Source organism: Amphiura filiformis, chromosome 19 (genome assembly GCF_039555335.1).
Source record: "Amphiura filiformis chromosome 19, Afil_fr2py, whole genome shotgun sequence".
NCBI classification, from domain to species: Eukaryota; Metazoa; Echinodermata; class Ophiuroidea; order Amphilepidida; family Amphiuridae; genus Amphiura; species Amphiura filiformis.
In genome coordinates, this window is record NC_092646.1 from 30570131 (window position 1) to 30587914 (window position 17784).

The window sequence follows — 17784 nt, forward strand, 5'->3', positions numbered from 1 at the left end:
ATTTTGCATCAGTAATTATAGTCTTATGCATAAATGTGTGAATTTTGACATTTTTAATAATTTAATGGGTCAGTTTGGTAGTTTAAAAAGAAGTTTTAGGATTGTATTTAAACAACGCTTAATTGAGGTGACGGGTTCCGTTTACTACAGACTCAGGACGCACTACACTAAAACACTACAATACCGCTTTTTGGTTTTAATCATTTTGAGAAATCCAGACAAAAAATTTCAAGCAAAAAATTATTGACAACATTTCGTTTTTAAAATTTGGTACTAAATAAATTGTGGTAGTGTACCCGGGGTGCCTTTTACAGCTGAAGTTGTGTAAAAATTTCCTAAGGATAAATCATTAAAATTCTCATTAGGTATAGGGGGTACGGGAGGGGGTATAACCTGAAATTTGATGATTTTTATGATACACGGATGAGCAAATCACTGAATGGGCCTTAAACCCTATTGAAAACCAATCTATAATAATCTTATAACTTTTTTTTTTTATCTGCACTGATTTTAAGTTCGATATAGGGGCCTATGTGGTTTGAGCCCCAACACAAAAGTTGGTAACCATGCGTGTTACCAAAAAAGTATTGCAGAAAAGGGGTGTTCAGTTTTTTTACCATTAGCGATATTAAACCGTGAAATCAGCTAAATAGGGGGTATCTAATTCGCACTGTCCACGAAATCAAAAGGAGTACTTTGGGTAAATCCGGTATTGAGTGTCATTGAAAAGGGGTGTTTGAAATTCTACATTGTAAACTGTTAAAAAGGGGGTGTTTTTTGCCAAATTTTGTCCTCGATTCAGTGCATGAAAAAAAGGGGGGTAAATTTGATGAAAAATCATTGCAAACAGGGTCTTTGAAAGAAGATTTGGTAACAGGCAAATTTTTGTGTTGAGTGGTGGGGGAGGTGGGATTTGAGTCATAATTTAATATGTTACCATATAGAGAGAGTCTAAATATTTAAAAGATAAATAAATAATAAAAATAGGGGAAATGTGGTCTTTTAATCTGTCCAACATTAATGTTTTGGGGACCGTTCACAAACACTTGTTAGGGGTGATGATGCAAAAGGGGGGCCTTAACAGTTTTGACCCTTCAAAGGGGGGGGGGCTCTGAAAAATTGACCACAAATTTTCACGGGAAAATTGAGTTTATAATATGCTTTTCTATGGGGTTGACCCATAATTTTCATGTCAAAAAAAAAACAAACTGAGGGGAGGGGGCTGAAAATTTTCAGATTTGAAAAGGGGATCCAAAATATTTTCACGATGAAATATTTTTTGCATCAGGCCCCCCTAACAAGTGTCTGTGAACGGTCCCTTGGTTCCCTCTTCCTGAATTTCCGGGATTTGTCAGGTTTTTTTTATTCAAAATTTGGAATAGTTTAGGAAAACTTTTTGCATATAGGGCCTAAATAAATTTATTTAAAATATTAGAGAACATGGATCATGACTTTTTGTGGTAGGGCTTTACCGCTCGGCCATCGAAAAAAAAAATTAAAAAAAAAAAAGGCCACCTTCTTTCCTTGAGCACTCAGGGAACCAAAACATTAATTTTTATGGCCTAAACACAAATTTTGATCTAAAAATCACTATGGTGTTTTTTTTTGTGTCTTCTTTTTTGTCTTTGCCGGACTGAACCCGGTCGGAAGCTACCGGTATACCGAGTGCATGAATGAATGAATGAATGAATTGTAAATGAATGGATGAATAAAACCAACAAACTTGTGACTCTATAAAGGGATGCACCATTTGACTTTCGAGGGGGGCTGGGAATTGGGGTTGGGACAGGCCCGTTACCAGGGGGACTTGGTGGGGCGGACGTCCCCCATCCCAAAATGCCCCAAAATTCCCCTTTTTTGACCCAAAAATTCCCATTTGCGAGCGAAAAAATAGGGGTCCACTTTTTCAAATTCCGCTCCCCCCCCCCCAGTCCAAAAAGGTCCAAATTTTGAAAAAAAAAGGTCCACTTTTTCCAAATATACCCCGCCAATAAACGCAGCAAGATTTTTGCACTAGATATTCATAAGGCCGTGTAAAATTAATATTTTGGTTCTCGTCCCCTCCCTCCTCAATTTCTGGGATTTGTCAGATTTTTTTTTTTTTTTAGATTTTTCAATTTTTTTAGACTTTGGAATGATTTATGAAATCTTCATACATATAAATAAGTTTATTAGAGAACAAGCATCACTTCCAAGTCTTTTTTTTTTTTTTTAGGGGGTTAATCCCTCAGAATCTCACATTTGAAAAAAAAAAAAAGGGCCTCATCGTTTCCTCGAGCACTGTTGAAAAAGACCGAAAACTACTGACAATGCTAATTTTACATTGAAAAAAAACAAAACAAAAAAACACCTCCCTCCCTCATCAATTCATGAAAATCCTCTGGACGAGAACCAAAACATTAATTTTATACGGCCTAATGTCCATTTTTGACAAATTTTCATGCATTTATTATAGCCACAGCCAGGGTCTGATTATAGCGATGGGAGGGTTTTTTTTTTGGGGGGTCATGTAGTGGGGAATGATTTTTTTTTTCAAAACTTACAGCCCCACCCACCCTGGGAGCACACTCAAATGGTGCGGCTGTGTGTAAATTTGGGTTGTTCGTCCTTTTTCTTGTTTTGTGATTGGTCAACAAAAAAAAGGTTGCGTAGGTGTAATACGTGCTGTGTATAGTCAGCTTCCCAATCATTTGATTGTTGACATTTACGTAATACTGTGAATTATATTGAATTTATCAAGGTCAAAAGATTCTTATGACTGTGATGTCATTCAGCCATTTGTTGTGATATTGAACCACATGATCAGGTTAGTAAACATTCTCGTACTTCCATGGCAAAAGTAAACCCAGTCATGGTCATGCCAGTGGAGTAAAAAAACCAACAATCTCGGAATAAAAACATAAATTAAAACCATGTCCATGAAAAACTGAGTGAGATTTACAATTGATTCATATCATGTACATCATCATCATGAACATGGAAGCTTAAGTTATGCTTGGACTCGGGCTGTGCACATGCATATCTTCGCAACATAATGATAATAGTCATGCTGGTATTGATCAATCATGGAAATACTATAGTATTTACATGTGTCAATTAAACAACCGTGCGTGGGTGTGTGATGTTGTATGCACCATCCCTGGTCAAATAAACATGTGACCTATTTCATTGTCAATTACAATTTACATCATGGGATGAATATTTCTCATCATGCAGTGATTGAATACATCCTGGAAATTTCCATGAATGAATGGTTGCATCCCAGAGTACTTTGTGAATCCTTCGATAGTTACTGCAACATTGACTGTTGCATGTACATGTACATAAAATACCCATTTTTGCAGTGCAGTGCACATCAGCTTCAATCAAGAGCAGGCACAAATATTATTATTCATGTTGAATCAAAATCATTATATTGAATGTGAGTTTTGAGTACGTACCGTACTCGAGTGCTACATGTATCTGTACAACTTTTTGATTTATTTACTCGAAGTTGAACCTGAAGCTAAGTAATTTTTTTGAAGTTGACACATTTATCATTTGATTTTGTTTCAGGTTTAATTGAAAGTCTAAAGTCTATGCAGCATGTGATACTGACACAGACTTTGTGTGTGCACACGATACATAAAGATTAGCTTGGCGTATAAAAAGAAAGGAACCTTTAAAATAGACATCAGCAGCAAGCAGAAAGAAGATAAATCTTGGAAATAAATACGACCAGCAGATGATGTGCATTACATTGTACACCGTACCTACAATTTGAACAGAGGTCAGAACATGTCTACTTAGCCAGACATCGACAAGGCTTACATGTAAATTATAAATTTTGTGCAAACATTAAAAATTGAAAGAACTTGTAGAAATGGCCACTTTGAAGAAGCAAATTTACTACCTGATTTACAGGAATATCCTGATAAAAAAGAGGAATAAGAACCAGACTTTTCAGGTTAGTACAATTGTTTTCAACTATAATTTTGTGTGTGTGTGGTTTTTTTTTTTTAATAATTGATGTACATATGTACTGTTGCTATTTTCGGACGAAGGTGTATGTGCCGAGAGTCATGTCAAATGTGTGCGCATACCAGGGGTAGCGCTAGAACTAAACACTCCAGTGTCTGCAGGGACCCCGAACTTGCAGAAAATTAAAAAGTGCAAGGTCCAGACTAGAGTTTGGTGAGTCCAATAGCGCTAGATTGAAAAAACTGGGGGTCCACAGGGACCCAGTGAACTTGAAGAAAATTTAAAAACAGGGGGGTCTGAACTCTATTTTGGTGGGTACGGGACCCCAAAAGCAAACAATTATTTTTTTTTTGGCCTTATTGTCTAGTCTTCCTCGAGTCAGTAATTAAGATACCGTTTTTGATTGTACATTGTACATGTGGCCCATTCTCAGATAAAGCGTCCAAGTTTGGGCTCAGGAATTGCAAAATGCCAACCACGAAGAATTCGTGAAAATCATTCAGAATCGTAAACTTTAATAGTTTCAGAACACAAAACAATGCATGGGTGATTTTTCAACAATACTTCATTTTTGAGCAATATTACTTGTACGCATTGGGGTAACGTATCAGTGGTAACGTATCTGTGAAGCCCTTTCCCACTTTTGTCTTAATCGTGCAAGTGTAAAACTTACCGACTTAATACCCATACTTGATCAGTCATCACCCAATGTACTAAAGTCTGGTATGGTATTTGGCTTCATTTATCACAGCGTGTTTTCCGAGGGGAGTAGAATTTAGGTAACGTATCTGTGAACGCATGAACGTAACGTCAGGATTTTTTGCCATTAATAGACCTGATTTTTTTACTTTGAAACCATTGTGTTATGTACCACATATATAATATAACTATAGAGCCTGCTTGAACCATAACATATGGGAACATTCATATAGCCAGTTATTTTGACAGATTGTTATTCATTAGAAATATGGTAACGTATTCTGTGAACAATTTGGCGACATAGTCTCAAAGACCTGTTGGAAAAATTTAATAACTGCGTTGTGATGTTTTATACTTTATAATTAGGGCATGATACCACTAATGAAAAGTACCTATATTCCATTATTCTGCGCGCATGCTTAACGAACAGGGGCACATTATACGGAGCGTACCTTGGCTGGCGACATGGAGGAAAACAATGGACATGCATAATCAGCTTTATTGTTTTATACTTTCTAGGCATGTTACAACCTCCAGCCCCACACATTTTAGAAAGCAACTCCTAAGTATTAGTTATATTAATAAAAGTCATTTCTTTCTGACGAAACAAGTCTGAATACGACTTGACACTATGGGCGACACAGATTTGGCTTTTTGGACACTTTATCGGAGAATGTGCCATGTACATACATGTATGTATCTCTATGTAATGATGAACGTATGAAAGTATGCATTTTCAGAAAGGAAATGATGCCAGGAATTCAACAAGCATTAACAGATTCCTGCTAAAATTAACAGTTTTATGAGAAAGGAAAGGAAGGTACATGTATACAAACTATATATCTGAAGTGCCAGGAATGTGCCTCGGCCATGTTAAAAGTACAATGTAGGGGCCTTTCTGGTAAAAAATATGGGGTTATGCAGTGTATGCCTGAATAAAAATGGGGTCATTTGGTATGAAACTTTGGGGTAACTGAACTGTAAAATGATGATCAATGGGTACAAGATTGCCAAAAGGGGGCCATTGAGTACAAACATGTAAAATACATAGTGCAAACAAGGCTCCCCCAGGCTTTTTTTACCCCATGGTTGCCAAGTTTTGGCTCCTGGTGTGTCCAATATTTTACACTACCAGGAGCCATCTTTGGGACCAGAAGCTCATTTTAGCTCCTGGTCCAGGCATACTTATAAGGCCTGAGTGCAAAAGCACTAATGCCCCACCTGAAAAAGGTGGGTCATTGGGCACTTGATTTTGGATACTATAATAAAAAAAAGGGGATGAAATTAGGGGGACGCGGCGCCGCTCTGTAAAAATATGGGAGGGCGTACCGGGGTGCCCCCCTAAATACGCCCCTGTCATTTGGGTAGCAGGAAATAAGAAAAAGGGAGGGTCATTGAGTACCTGAATTTTTTACAGGGGGTCATTGGGTATTTATAGGTACAGGTACATGTAGTCCGGTAACACAAAAAGGGGGGGGGGTCATAATTGGGTACAACACAGTTTGAAAAGGGGGTCTATCCTGAGGCTCATGCTGCATATCCATTGTGGAAGTCCCGCTGGACAATGCTCGTCACCCGGGGCTTGTCAATTTCACTTGTCCCTAAAATGTGTGATATGGGTGCAGAAATTCAAATTTGTATAAATTTCTGCACCCAAAAATATCACACATGGATAATTGAAATATTTTAAGGACAATAATTTGTCACATGATGATACTTGAGAGCAGATTGTATTCAAGTCTTGTGACTCTGAGTCTTACCAGGTTGGCTGTGTAAAGTAAATGGGAGTTGCTACAACAGTCAGCCATTTGTAAAGAAGGAAAACATTGAATAACGTTGGGCGTGGCTTTGCATTTCCTGTGCACAGAGAAGATATCTAACCCTTCCCAGAATCCTTTGCAACATGATTCATCACCTCATTCCGGCACTCCATGTATCCGTGGGCACTCATGCAGGGACTTAGCTAGTGGCCCGTCGGCCCATCTTTTTCGATGGGCAATTGTCATTCGAGACGGGCAAAAAATGGCAATTTTGGACCATTTTACACTTTTTAGGCCATTTTGGGTGATTTTGACCATTTTCGACGGGCACTGTTGTTCAAAACGACGGGCAACTTCAAAATCCTAGCAAAGTCCCTGCACTCATGCTCGTTGGCGAACTTTGAACATTCCTCGTTTTGCATTAACGGACAGACTGCATGATACCAAAATGATTTTTTTCCACAAAATCTTTTTTATAAAATATTGTTTGGCTGCCCTTCCAAGACAAAAATTTGGAGGGTCGATAGAACTTCCTCATTTTGAAAAGGCTAGTATTGACAAATGCTTGATCATTTTACAGTAAAAAATTGTGTATTTTTGGACTGAATTCAAATGGAATATTTACTTGTGACTGTGTTTAATCAAATACCGTAAAACCTCGTCTACAAGCATATATAGTTTTTTTGATGAACGTTAAATTAATACGATACATGCGTAAATATGCCAATACAATAGAATTGGTCTTACAATAATACTTATTTGTATATGCTTGGACCTGTCATTTATGTGCTCAAACTCCATAATGGCGACTGGATTAATTAAGTTTTCATCAGAAGCACTTTATATGCTTGTAGATATGAGGTTTTACGGTATTCATTCAATAAATAAAATGCGTTAATTATAAATATAAAATGTCCTTGATACTGTCTAAATTTAAAGTTTCTTTTAAACAGTGATTTAAAAAAAATCCCGACCCAAGATTTCTCATTTTTTTGGTCGGTCGCTGAGGGCAACCAAACATGTTTTTTGGCCTAACTTTTATGAATACATGTTTGATCTATTAAGGGATGGGGTATGAACATTTGGACAGTATTTGTGGGAGCACATCAGACATATCGAATTGCATTCTGAATACGAAGAATGGCCTTCTGATATCAAATAATTTTGATTTTTTGAAATTCACAATGTAATACACATTTTATGGCAAATGATTAAAAAATGATATTTTTGATATTTAACAGTACTCGAAGTAAACTTTATAAATCTGATGATTTATACTTAAAGTGTATATACATGTATGTACATGTAGGTGGGATGAAAAGCCGATGATCAATTGAAAATTTTGACCTTTCGTATTGAAGATACAGATTTTTTTCCTAAAAATTAGGTCTTTTGGGGGAAAAAATCCATATCTTTTGATATGAAAGGTCAAAATTTTCAATTGATCGTCAGCTTTTCCTCCCAGCTACATACACTTTAAGAATATATCATTAGATTTATAAAATTTGTCATAAAAATTTGTATTATATCATGAATTTCAAAAAATGAAAATTATTTGATATCAGAAAGGCATTCTTCGTATTCAGAATGCAATTCGATATATCTGATGTGCTCTCATGTCACACAAAAAAATACTGTCAAAATGCTCATTCCAGATCCCTTAATATTAGAGCACCAACCTTGAAAATAACGTAGCTAAATGTGAATTTTAATTAGCAATGTCCATCCCTGACACAAGTTGCTGACACCCTTAGGGCCCGGGGGGGTCACTCCCATTGTGGCCTGTACATGTACACCATCCGCGATAATCAACTTTTGAAAAGCACCTTAAACAAGGATTTAACCCTTAGCTAAAACAATGCCATAAACAGGTGTTTTCACACCCTAAACAGGGATTTTATTCCTTGCATCAAATTTCATACCCTAAATTTCATTTCCGCGTATTAGCAATTGCAATTTTGCTACCATTTTTTCCAATATTTTATGTTTTTGACACCCTAAGCTAAGCGTTACTGCAGCGTATCGTGCCTACCCCGAAAAAAACTACCCTTTTACGCTTTTTATTATCGGGGATGGTGTACAGGCCACAATGGGAGTGACCCCCCGGTCTTTAGGGGCCCTTCAGCAATATAAAAAAAGGCCTGTTCTGCAATACTGGATGTATTTTCAACTGTTTCTTTCATATTTTCAGTTAGTACTCATCATGCTCATACATGTAGTACTAGCGATATTGTCCAAAACTGTGATGTGGCAATATCAGTAGTAGAAATTTTATCAATCAAATTTTTCACAAAGATGTTTCATTTATTTCACCATGCTTATATTTAACTCTTAAAACCAGCAGCAATCGGCCTCTTCTACATGTACAGTACAATTACAGATTCCGTGGTACAATGGGCACTGTCACTAAAATCACTCACTGTGCGTTTCTTTCTCTAAATATTAGGGCTATGCATGTGCATATAGGTCAGGTGGTACTAATCTACTGAATATCACTTTGTCACATGATAACAGGTTGTAAAGATAGTCTTGTGATTCTGACCACAGATATTGGAATGCATGTGTTCCAATATCTGTCTTCAGACTCATAAACTTAAGGCTGGGTGGGCAAAGTATAATTAGGGAGTTGCCACAGCCGCCCACAGTCAATAAAATGAGGAAAAATTTGATTTCCTTGGTCTTTTAATTGCGCTAGCATTTATAAATATGTTAGGGCCTACATGTACATTTACATAAGGCACTTGAAACTTGATTCTGAGTTTAGTGTCCACCGCCCCGCGTTATGAATTTTGTGCCGCGTTTGAGATGTAAAATCTGAAAATAATTCATTATTTTGCAAATTACTACTAAACCAGAAAGAAAATTTGTTCTGCAAAATTTTTAAACACTTTTTTTTTGTATTTGATTTTTCACCAAAATACCAAAAATATTAGGTCTTTTGGGGGAAAAATCCATATCTTCAATATGAAAGGTCAAAATTTTCAATTGATCGTCAGCCTTTCCTCCCAGCTACATACACTTTAAGAATATATCATTAGATTTATAAAATTTACTTGAGGACTGTTATATATCAAAAATTTGAAAAATATCAAATTTTAATAATTTGTCATAAAAATTTGTATTATATCGTGAATTTCAAAAAAATGAAAATTATTTGATAACAGAAAGACATTCTTCGTATTCAGAATGCAATTCGATATGTCTGATGTGCTCTCATGTCCCACAAAAAAATACTGTCAAAATGCTCATTCCAGATCCCTTAATATCAGAGCACCAACTTTGAAAATAACATAGCTAAATGTGAATTTTAATTAGCAATGTCCATCCCTGACACAAGTTGTTGACACCCTTAGGGGCCCTTCAGCAATATAAAAGGCCTGTTCTGCAATACTGGACGTATTTTCAACTGTTTAGTACTTAAGCCAAAAAAAAAAAAAAAAGGTTTGTCTCACAGCTCGCGCGCGCATTTGTAAAATCATGAGATTTTGAAAAAAAGAAATGCAGAATTTTTTTTTATTTCAAAATTATTTTTTTTTAGTTTTTCCAGAAAAATTTCGGCGAAATTCAGATTTTTTCTCAAAATACCAAGTTGGGAATAAAAAAAAAAATTAAAAAAATCGCATTTTGCATTTGTTTTCAAACCACTCGTGAGCTTTGAGACAAACCATTATTTTTTTCGCTTTATAATACTAGCGATATTGTCCAAAACTGTGATGTGGCAATATCAGTAGTAGAAATTTTATCAATCAAATTTTTCACAAAGATGTTTCATTTATTTCACCATGCTTATATTTAACTCTTAAAACCAGCAGCAATCAGCCTCTTCTACATGTACAGTACAATTACAGATTCTGTAGTACAATGGGCACTGTCACTAAAATCACTCACTGTGCGTTTCTTTCTCTAAATATTAGCGCTATGCATGTGTATATACATGTAGGTCAGGTGGTACTAATCTACTGAATATCACTTTGTCACATGATAACAGGTTGTAAAGATAGTCTTGTGATTCTGAACACAGATATTTGAACACATGTGTTCCAATATCTGTCTTCTGACTCATAAACTTAAGGCTGGGTGGGCAAAGTCAATAAAATGAGGAAAAATTTGATTTCCTTGGTCTTTTAATTGCGCTAGCATTTATAAATACTATAAATGTTACATTTACATAAGGCACTTGATACTTGATTCTGAGTTTAGTGTCCACCGCCCTGCGTTATGAATTTTGTGCTGCGTTTGAGATGTAAAATCTGAAAATAATTCATTATTTTGCAAATTACTACTAAACCAGAAAGAAAATTTGTTCTGCAAAATTTTTAAACCCTTTTTTTTGTATTTGAACCCTTCAAACACTATAGAAAGCCTTGAGAACTATTAGATGAATCCATCTAAATATTTTAGCATTAAAAATATACAGGTTTTTGACCCTTGCTCTATCCAATTATTTCAATTATACCTTTGGGATACCAGAGTAGGCTAGAAGAGAAATCAACCTAACCAAAATGTTTTTACCAGATTGTTGATGTTGTAAATAATTTAACTAGGAAATACCTAGTTTTGACAAATTGGTGTCAAAAATTTATTTCATAATGTTCTGCATGATTGTTATTTTGTATTTAATGAGTCAACCCCTCACCCCCCCCATTTCCTCCTATCCTCAAATGTATACGGAGAGGTTAGTACAAATTGGAGTGAAGAAGACTGGCATGGTATAGGCCTACTTAGGAATACATTTAGTTTGTTTTAAAACTTGAAAAAAAAAAATCAAGATAATTATACTTTTATAAATGTTTAGGCCAATTACAATTGATCCTTAGTTTCCTGTTTCCCTCGCGCATCCAAAATCAAGAATGGAAAAATATTTAATTATTTTATTTATATTTTGGATTTTCTCTTTTAAAATAAAGTTAAATGACTCCCATTTGCTACTTTCTGACTTTGATCATATCAACAATAATGATGAATAAACAAAGAACATAACTGTACCATTACTTATGTATAAAATCAAACATAGTTGTAAAATAATTAAATGCTTGTCCCTTGTCTCTAAACGGGTTGATGTAGGTTGCGACCACTTGTTTTAAAATAAAGAAAATAAAAGATAATTAATAATTAATAATTAAAAGTCGCCTCATCCCTTGTTTTCAACCATGAAACAGGAAACTAAGAATTAATTGTGAAGGGCCTTATGTGTGTTTGTGACATTATATTGCGACTGACGATACCCAATTAGAATGAACAAAAGCGCATAAGCATTGGTAAAAGGCCGCTGATAATGAAACCTTGAAAATAATGAGTAATGAAATAGTTGCCTCATTATGAGCTGAAAAAAATGGGATGCTAAATAATTAAACTCAACATGAAGTTTCAATAGCCTAATGTGTAACCATGGTAACATGCCTCACCAGGTTGTTAGTCCTTAATTGCTGATTTTGATTGGTCAGTGGTGAAATACTAATTCATATCGAGGGTTGAGAGCCAGAAAGCCTTAACTCCTTTGTGAGTTACGGCTTTCTGCTTTGCTCAATCCTCGATATAAATCTGTCAAATCTGCATGACTAGTGTTGGCTGATCCAACCCAAGATCGGATCTGCCGATCTCCGATCTGAAAATTAGCAGATCGGGCCGATCCGATCCCGATTCAGATTCCTTAAATGTTATTTTACAACCAGTACAAGTTCATTCAAGTCGGGCCCCAGTAATGTTAACAGTCAAAGCTTAATTCCCCAAACCTGTAACTATGTAATATGATGACCGTTTTTAGAGGTTTTTCATGTCAATATCAACCCAAATAAAACTAGAGTCAACAGACGCTGAATACAAGCCGCAATTTGACCCCTATAACTTGACCCCTGGGTTACGGATGGGGTCAACTGCTCTTGCATTGTGCTTAGGATGTCATAAGAAATATTCCTGGTGAATTTCAGCTTAATCGGAACTTATACATGGATTTTGATTTTTGAAAATTTTGATTGACCTTTTGACCCCTTAATGACCTTTGACCTCAATGAAAAAAAAAAACCTTATGTAAACCGACAAAATGCATTGTTCCAATTTTAATTAAAAAATTCTACTATGTTTAGTTGTCGAGATAAAAATTCTTGAAGTTATTTAGCTAAAAACAGGAAGTGACCCCTTAATGACCTTTGACCCCTTAAAATAAAAATACCATGCATACATCAGGTAACACTGATTCATGTATGATGGTTATATTACTCTGGTCTGTCTACATTTTGAGACAAAATTTTTTGAACATTTTTGATAATTTTGGTTTTTGACCGAAGTAACCCCTTAATGACCTTTGACCCCAAAACTGTAGGCATCCTAAAGACCCTGGCTAGTAGCGATGCATGTGTGCTAATGGCGACTCTCTGCTATGTAATTTGTAAAGACAGTGATTTTTAAATATTTTTAGACTTTGACCGAAATGACCCCTTAATGACCTTTGACCTCTTATCTGAGCACACCCTATAGACACCGAATAAAGTCGAGTCACATGATATAACCATGTCCCCATCGCATAGGATAGCATTTTTGTGAAATCACATTTTTGACCATTATAGCTAGGTCAAAGGTCACAGCGAGGTCAAAGTCAAATGGAAGGTTTGACCTAGCCCAATGGTCATTTGGGTCAACTTTGGTTGAAATCTGTCAAACCCTTGCGGAGCTACATGCAGTTGATTGCGGTTGCCAGAAGAAAGAAAGAACTAGATCTGGCTACAGATCTGGACCTAGCTGGGCGGAAATGCCAGTCTTAAAGTTTGACCTTTGACCGGCTATTATTTGATGTCAGTGATTGATATTATGGACATCTCACACCATTAATGGTGCATCACTGTAGCATGTAGGGGCTTTATCCGTCTTCCATAGGCTGAGATACAGCTACTTTTCCGTAATTTTAAACATTTTTTGCAAATTTGATGTTTTGACCTTCTTAATGACCTTTGACCCCAATATAAAAAAACCTCATATACACCGAGAAAATGCATTGTTACAGTTTAAATAAAAAAAATCTACTATGCTTAGTTATGGAGATAAAAATTCTTGAAGTTATTTAGCTTCAAACCGGAAATGACGTCTAAATGACCTTTGACCAAAATAATAAAAATACCGTGCATACATCGAGTAACACTAATGCATATATGAAGTTTATGTCACTCTGGTCTGGTTACGTTTTGAGATAAAAAAAAGAACATATTTGACGATTTTTGGTTTTTGACCGGAAGTGACCCCTTAATGACCTTTGACCCCAAAACTATAGACACCCCAAAGACCCTGGTTAGTAGCAATGCATGTGTGCTAATGACAACACTCTGCTATGTATTTTGTAAAAACAGTGATTTTTGAATATTTTTAGCTTTCAGACCGGAAATGACCCCTTTAATGACCTTTGACACCATATCTGTGAACACCCTATAGACACCGTTCAAAGTCAAGTCACATGTCCTAAGCATGTTACCATCACATGTAATTTGTGGAAGAAGAAGCATTTTGAACATATTTGGTTTTATACCGGAAATGACCCCTTAATGACCTTTGACCCCAAATCTGTGAACACCCTATAGACACTGGATATAGCCGATGCATATGTGCAAGTGACGTCATTGTAGGATGTAACATGTAAGAGAAGAAGCATTTTGAAATTTGTTGCCAGAAGAAGAAGAAAGAAGAAGAAAGAAGAAAGATCCGATAGCATCACAAGACCTAGCCGGTGTCCCGGCTAGGTAACTAGATCTGGTTACAGATCTGGACCTAGCCGGAGCCGGAAATGCCAGTCTTAAAGTTTATGGACATCTCACACCATTAATGGTGCATCACTGTAGCATGTAGGGGCTTTATCCGTCTTCCATAGGCTGAGATACAGCTACTTTTCCGTAATTTTAAAATTTTTTTTGCAAATTTGACGTTTTGACCTCTTTAATGACCTTTGACCCCAATATAAAAAAAACCTCATATACACCACGAAAATGCATTGTTACAGTTTAAATAAAAAAATCTACTATGCTTAGTTATGGAGATAAAAATTCTTGAAGTTATTTAGCTTAAAACCGGAAATGACGCGTCTAAATGACCTTTGACCAAAAAAATAAAAATACCGTGCATGCATCGGGTAACACTAATGCATATATGAAGTTTATGTCACTCTGGTCTGGTTACGTTTTGAGATTTTAAAAAATGAACATATTTGATGATTTTTGGTTTTTGACGAAGCGACCCTTAATGACCTTTGACCCCGAAACTGTAGACACCCCAAAGACCCTGGTTGGTAGCAATGCATGTGTGCTAATGACAACACTCTGCTATGTAATTTGTAAAAACAGTGATTTTTGAATATTTTTAGCTTTCAGACCGGAAATGACCCCTTAATGACCTTTGACCCCTTATTTGTGAACACCCTATAGACACTGGATATAGCCGATGCATATGTGCAAGTGACACCATCGTACTATGTAATTTGTGGAAGAAGAAGCATTTTGAAGATATTTGGTTTTATACCGGAAATGACCCCTTAATGACCTTTGACCTCAAATTTGTGAACACCCTATAGACACTGGATATAGCCGATGCATATGTGCAAGTGCCGTCATTGTAGGATGTAACATGTAAGAGAAGAAGCATTTTGAAATTTGTTGCCAGAAGAAGAAAGAAGAAGAAAGAAGAAAGATCCGATAGCATCACAAGACCTAGCGGTGTCCCGGCTAGGTAAAGAACTAGATCTGGCTACAGATCTGGACCTAACGGGGCGAAATGCCAGTCTTAAAGTTTGACCTTTGACCGGCTATTATTTGATGTCAGTGATTGATATTATGGACATCTCACACCATTAATGGTGCATCACTGTAGCATGTAGGGGCTTTATCCGTCTTCCATAGGCTGAGATACAGCTACTTTTCCGTAATTTTAAACATTTTTTTGCAAATTTGATGTTTTGACCTTCTTAATGACCTTTGACCCCAATATAAAAAAAAACCTCATATACACCGAGAAAATGCATTGTTACAGTTTAAATTAAAAAATCTACTATGCTTAGTTATGGAGATAAAAATTCTTGAAGTTATTTAGCTTCAAACCGGAAATGACGTCTAAATGACCTTTGACCAAAATAATAAAAATACCGTGCATACATCGAGTAACACTAATGCATATATGAAGTTTATGTCACTCTGGTCTGGTTACGTTTTGAGATAAAAAAAAAGAACATATTTGACGATTTTTGGTTTTTGACCGAAGTGACCCCTTAATGACCTTTGACCCCAAAACTGTAGACACCCCAAAGACCCTGGTTAGTAGCAATGCATGTGTGCTAATGACAACACTCTGCTATGTATTTTGTAAAAACAGTGATTTTTTGAATATTTTTAGCTTTCAGACCGGAAATGACCCCTTTAATGACCTTTGACACCATATCTGTGAACACCCTATAGACACCGTTCAAAGTCAAGTCACATGTCCTAAGCATGTTACCATCACATGTAATTTGTGGAAGAAGAAGCATTTTGAACATATTTGGTTTTATACCGGAAATGACCCCTTAATGACCTTTGACCCCAAATCTGTGAACACCCTATAGACACTGGATATAGCCGATGCATATGTGCAAGTGACGTCATTGTAGGATGTAACATGTAAGAGAAGAAGCATTTTGAAATTTGTTGCCAGAAGAAGAAGAAAGAAGAAAGATCCGATAGCATCACAAGACCTAGCCGGTGTCCCGGCTAGGTAAGAACTAGAGCAACTGTGCCCTTTGCAAGGGCACGAGGTAAGTTAGGCGGATGACTGTGACGATCTGATCCAGCAGCCAATGTGCTGGATTGTATTAATTTTAATAAGACTGTTTCATTAATTGCCGTTTTAATATACCTTGATCGTGTAAAGCTGGCATTTTGAAAACTTGACCTTTGACCTCTGTATGACATCCTTAATGATCTTAAATGAATTTTAAAATATTTAAAACATGTTAAGAATGTCATAAGGATCGTTGCATTTAAATTTCAGCTCAATTGGAGCATTTTGAAACACTTGACCTTTGACCCCTTTATGATCCCTTAATTACCTTAAATGAATTTTAAAATATTTTCAAAATGTTTAAAATGTCATAAGGATCATTGCATTTGAATTTCAGTTCAATTGGAACATTTTGGAAACTTGACCTTTGACCCCTTTATGACCCCTTAATGACCTGAAATGAATCTTACAATGTTTTTAAAATGTTTAGAATGTCATAAGGATCATTGTATATAAATTTCAGCTCAATTGGAGCATTTAAAAAAAATTGACCTTTGACCCCTTTATGACCCCTTAATGACCTTAAATGAATTTTAAAATATTTTTTAAATGTTTAGAATGTCATAAGGATCATTGCATTTAAATTTCAGCTCAATTAGACCATTTTGAAAAATTTGACCTTTGACCCCTTAACGACCTTAAATTAATTTTAAAATGTTTTAAACATGTTCAGAATGTCATAAGGATCATTGCATTTAAATTTCAGCCCAATCGCAGCATTTTCGGTTAAAATGACCTTTTTTGACCCCTGTGACCCCTGAATGACCTCTGACATTAAACAAATCCATAAGTTTTGTAGCCAGCTACCCAATACTGCTTGTGACTGAGTTTGGTCGAAATCCGATCAAGGATGTGGAAGTAGTAGCAAATTGTGAGAAAGAAAGAAGAAAGAAGAAAGAGGAACTAGAGCAACTGTGCCCTTTGCAAGGGCACGAGGTAAGTTAGGCGGATGACTGTGACGATCTCATCAAGCAGCAATAATTTGTGCTGGATAGTATTAATTTTAATAAGACTTTCATTAATTGAGGTTTTAATATACCTTGATCGTGGAAAGCTTGCATTTTGAAAACTTGACCTCTGTATGACCCCCTTAATGACCTTAAATGAATTTTAAAATATTTAAAACATATTAAGAATGTCATAAGGATCATTGCATTTAAATTTCAGCTCAATTGAAGCATTTTGAAAACTTGACCTTTGACCCCTTTATTGCCCCTTAAATGACCTTAAATGCATTTTAAAATGTTTGCAATATGTTTAGAATGTCATAAGGATCATTGCATTTAAATAATAGCTCAATCGGAGCATTTTGGAAAATGTGACCTTTGACCCCTTTATGACCCCTTAATGACCTTAAATGAATTTTAAAATATTTTTTAAATGTTTAGAATGTCTTAAGGATCATTGCATTTAAATTTCAGCTCAATTGGAGCATTTTGAAAAACTTGACCTTTGACCCCCTTTATGGCCCCTTAATGACCTTCAATAAATTCTAAAATGTTTTAAACATGTTTAGAATGTCATAAGGATCATTGCATTTAAATTTCAGCTCAATCAGAGCATTTTCGGTTAAAATGAC

The 17784-nt window shown here is 35.8% G+C and overlaps 1 protein-coding gene across 1 annotated transcript in view; it reads left to right on the forward strand.

Moving 5' to 3' along the window:
- The first annotated feature begins 2694 nt into the window (after positions 1 to 2694).
- LOC140141174 (cholesterol transporter ABCA5-like) overlaps positions 2695 to 17784 on the forward strand; it is a 202757-nt gene continuing 187667 nt past the window's right edge. The window contains exons 1-2 of the mRNA XM_072162968.1: positions 2695 to 2806; positions 3556 to 3946. Of these exons, the coding sequence (XP_072019069.1) occupies positions 3863 to 3946 (84 nt within the window). The 5' untranslated portion in view covers positions 2695 to 2806; positions 3556 to 3862. The remainder of the gene's footprint in view (positions 2807 to 3555; positions 3947 to 17784) is intronic.